The 3,723-nt window shown below is 56.8% G+C and overlaps 2 protein-coding genes across 2 annotated transcripts; one reads left to right on the plus strand and one right to left on the minus strand.

The window, feature by feature from the left end:
• Nucleotides 1-645: 645 nt before the first annotated feature.
• Nucleotides 646-954, plus strand: VDBG_02047 (predicted protein; the record flags this gene model as incomplete). Its single annotated transcript, XM_003007813.1, has 1 exon — nt 646-954. The coding sequence occupies one exon, from the start codon at nt 646-648 to the stop codon at nt 952-954; it is 309 nt and encodes a 102-aa protein (XP_003007859.1).
• Nucleotides 955-1,933: 979 nt separating this feature from the next.
• VDBG_02048 (predicted protein) lies at nt 1,934-2,851 on the minus strand (the record flags this gene model as incomplete). Its single annotated transcript, XM_003007814.1, has 1 exon — nt 1,934-2,851. One exon carries the CDS (start codon nt 2,849-2,851, stop codon nt 1,934-1,936), a length of 918 nt encoding a protein of 305 aa, XP_003007860.1.
• Nucleotides 2,852-3,723: the final 872 nt, after the last annotated feature.

A 3,723-nucleotide genomic window follows, 5' to 3' on the forward strand; every position in this document is an offset into this window, starting at 1 on the left:
CATGTTTTCGTCGTGCATCGTCCCTTTCTCCGGACGGACTTCATGTGTGTAGGAGCGAGCCCGACCGGCAGGATATGAATCCAGGCAGACGGATGGTGGTCATCATGCAGGGAGCATATGTGTTTGGATCTGTATTCCGTCTGTCTTTCTCTCCTTCTTCGGTTGTCCGCCCCCCCCTAGTTGAGGAACGGGGCAAAGCTGTCGAGCGTGTCACCAAGTCTTACTTTGACGGGTACCTTGTTCACACCCATGGGCAGCTTGAAGCTATGGGTAGATATGATCTGCTATGCCCCTATCGACGGCGTGCCGAGGTAATCGGGGCTTTAGGCCTGCATCTATATCTGCCAACTTATCCTCGCCGTCTTCCCTCTGACGGCATATGCCTGCTATCCTTCCTTCTTGCGGGATCTCCTTTTCACTTCGTTACATTTCCCTTCTTTGGACTCTCGTTCTCTCTCACTGTCTGGAACTCGCAGGCCCTGCTGATCTAAGTCATTCTTTTCACTTTTTCTTTTCTGTTTCTGAACGCTTGATATCACATAACTGTCGGTTCCCTGATGAAGACTACATCATATTCGCAGCCCGACCAAGGCAGCCGAGTTCTTTCGAACAGAACACAGACACGCCAGGATAAGGTATTTCATCATGAGAGTCTCCTCTCTGGTTCGAAGACTCCTTTTAGCTGCGGTGTTGCTGCCCGCGCCCCATTTCGTGTTTGCTCGCCATGATGCCCTGGGCCACAGGCTTCGAGAACGTGATGCGCCGCCTCCAGGCCTCGATGTGAAGCAATCCAGGGCCAGGACCATCGAGGAAAACGGGAAGGGCGCAGCGGAGGAATACCAGCCATATAGCTGGGGCTACGGGTACGGATACCCTCCTGATGAGCCTGAGGCTACGTCAACAGAGGAGGCTTCCGAGGAGGGAATGCCTGCCACCAGCAAGGAAGGTCGGTAGAGCCTCCGCCTCCCAACTTATGACGAGCATTACTGATCGGACGCTTAGCACCCTCAGCAGACATCTCGTCTGGTGGTACGCGTGGGACACTTGCCGCTAACAACACATCATCCATGTCTGGTCTCACGTCTGGCGCCTCCAAGACGTTCTTCTCCGGAAGCCAGTCGTCTGCAGGGCCGACGGAAGTCACTGGAAGCTCAGCGTCCCCCTCTGAAAACCCGGATAGCTCGACAACGGATGGTCCGTATCCACCAGAGGTGTCTGAGACCATAAACCCGGCCGGTAATGGCATATACCCTCCACAATCCTCTTCCAAGTCCGCATTATCGGGCGCCTTTCCAGGGAGTTCGTCCAGCCGGTCTTCCTCAGGACCCGCCAGTATCTACGGTAGCAACAGCGAGGATGTCGGGCTGCCTGAGCCAAGTCTGACGGGCCTCAACAGCTCTACGGCTGCGTTGCCCTCGCAAGAGTCGACGACGGACACATCTCTGTCCCCTTTCAACAACTCCACGATGAGCATGTCTAGGCCACTCGGGTCTATCACGCCCGGCGTCATGTCGCCCCCTGTGCTGTCGGCGTCGGCTTTTCCAACATGGACTGCCACGTCGTCAAGCATCTCTGCCACAGCCCCTTCAGGGGCTATCTCAACCCCTGCTTCGGGAAGTCTCATGTCGACATTGAGCGTTCCTAGCAATGTAACGGTGCCTGTCGATACCCCCTCAACGCTGGGACTATCTTCTGAAGCAATACCGTCAAGTCTCCCAGCACCACAGAATGCTACAGGTATCTCATCGGCTCCCGTGATGACCTCGGCGTCGACACCTTTCAATACTACTGGGGGTCTGACGGCTTCAAGTTCAGGGACAGCCGCCGGCGAGATCAGTGGTACTATCCTACCTGATTCGTCATCGATAGGCTCCTCCGAGATGATAGCAAGTTCGAGTGGACTCGCCAACATCACTGTCCCGGGCATCTCTTCTCAAGGCGCCACCCTTTCATCGGTTGTTTCGGGTTCGTCCTCCGCTATTGGAACTCCCCCAACAACCGGCAATGAAACAGCGCCCAGCCAGCCGTTGATGCCAGGTATTGCCTCCACAACGAGGCCTTCATCGTCGGCGACGCTTGTTAGCGGTTCTGTCGCGAGTGGCACAACTACAACTGGCGTGAGCTCCAGCACCAATGGCACGAACAGCATGGTCAGCCCCTCGACGACAGGTGCTGCTCCATTTCCCTCAACAAACGCCACCATCACCACGAGCCAGTCATCCGGCTCGCGCAATACTACGGATAGTCCGACCCTGCAGCCTGGCTCGGCCGATGAGAGTTCCTCATTAGCCACATCGGGCATCCCCAGTGGCTCGCCGTCTTCTTTCATAGACTCAAGCTCAAGAGTGCAACAGACAATGAATGCAACCAGCAGTACCAACGTGGCTTCCGAACCTGTAACGTTCTCCTCGTCGCCTGTTTTTCCCACCTCGAATGATACAACGACTGTAATCACAGGGACGGTGACCATACCGACTGCGCCAGCGTCACCTTCCAACTCAACCGTGGTGACAATGCCGGCGTTACCAACTGGTACACCACTGTCGTCAGCACCGGCGAACTCGTCATATCCTCCTGACCTCCTCAACACCACGACAGCCTCGGTACCGGCATCCCTGACTGCGAGCGTTCTTCCCAGCCTGTCCAATGGCACCTCGGCCGCTCCCAGCAGTGGCGCGGTGGCGGACGTCTCATCCTCACCCAATGGTTTCGTACCAACGCCTAGTTCTCTACCTTCTCCGGCAACACCTTTCCCATTCCCGAACGCGACGAGTTTGGTATCAAGCGTGACGAGACTCCAGAGCACGACAACCGCGCGGAACACTTCGGCGCCCGTTTCTTCAAGTACCATTCCTTACACTTCTCAGTCTCTGCACAACACCACCAAAGTGGGTCAGTCGCAAGATATCACTTCTGTGTTGCCCACAATGGTCCCCGGATCATCAATGCAGACCCTTGCCCCGAGCCTGTCGAGTTCGTCGGCGCCGTTTCCCCTTTCGAACAGTACTGCGTCAGGCACCATCGCTGGGACGGGCCTTGACACCGTTGAGGCGAGTGCCTCGACAACTTTGTCGCTCTCTCTCAGCCCCACGAGCTCGGCGCGGTTCTCTCTTTCGAATGCCACTCTTTCGGATGCGACAGTGAGCACGAGCATCAGCGCGGCTAATGCAAGTGCTCCAACATCCACAGCCTTGTTACCACTGTCGTCTGCAGAAACGCCTTTCCCGTTCCCCAATGCGACCTCCACGACGTCTGGGCCTGGCGTGGGCTCCGCGAACACTAGCACATCAGCAACCAGCATACCCTCGTCTATGACCCCTGGAATGACCCCATTCCCAATGCCCAATTCCACCGTCTCGGGATCACGTACCATTGCAGGCACGGGGACAAGCATCGCAAATGTGACGGCGTCGACCTCAGTCTTGTCCAGCACAACTACAACTGCCCCGACCCAGTCAGTGACGTCTCCGTTGTCCAACAATACTCTCTCCAGCTCAGTCTCAGGCACGGGCCTCAGCTCACTGAACATGAGCACATCGTCGACAACAGGTGTCGGGTTTCCCACGCCTTCGATCCTGACACCGTTCCCGCTGCATAATGCCACCACTTCAGGCGGTGCCAGTGGTACCGGGGTCGGCACGCCAGACACCATCGTGCCAACGCCGCTCCCTCTATGCACAGCTCAAGCGTACCAACGAGCGCTGGGACTGACGATCTGCGATT

The sequence above is a fragment of the Verticillium alfalfae genome, genomic scaffold, assembly GCF_000150825.1.
Source record: "Verticillium alfalfae VaMs.102 supercont1.2 genomic scaffold, whole genome shotgun sequence".
NCBI lineage: Eukaryota > Fungi > Ascomycota > Sordariomycetes > Glomerellales > Plectosphaerellaceae > Verticillium > Verticillium alfalfae.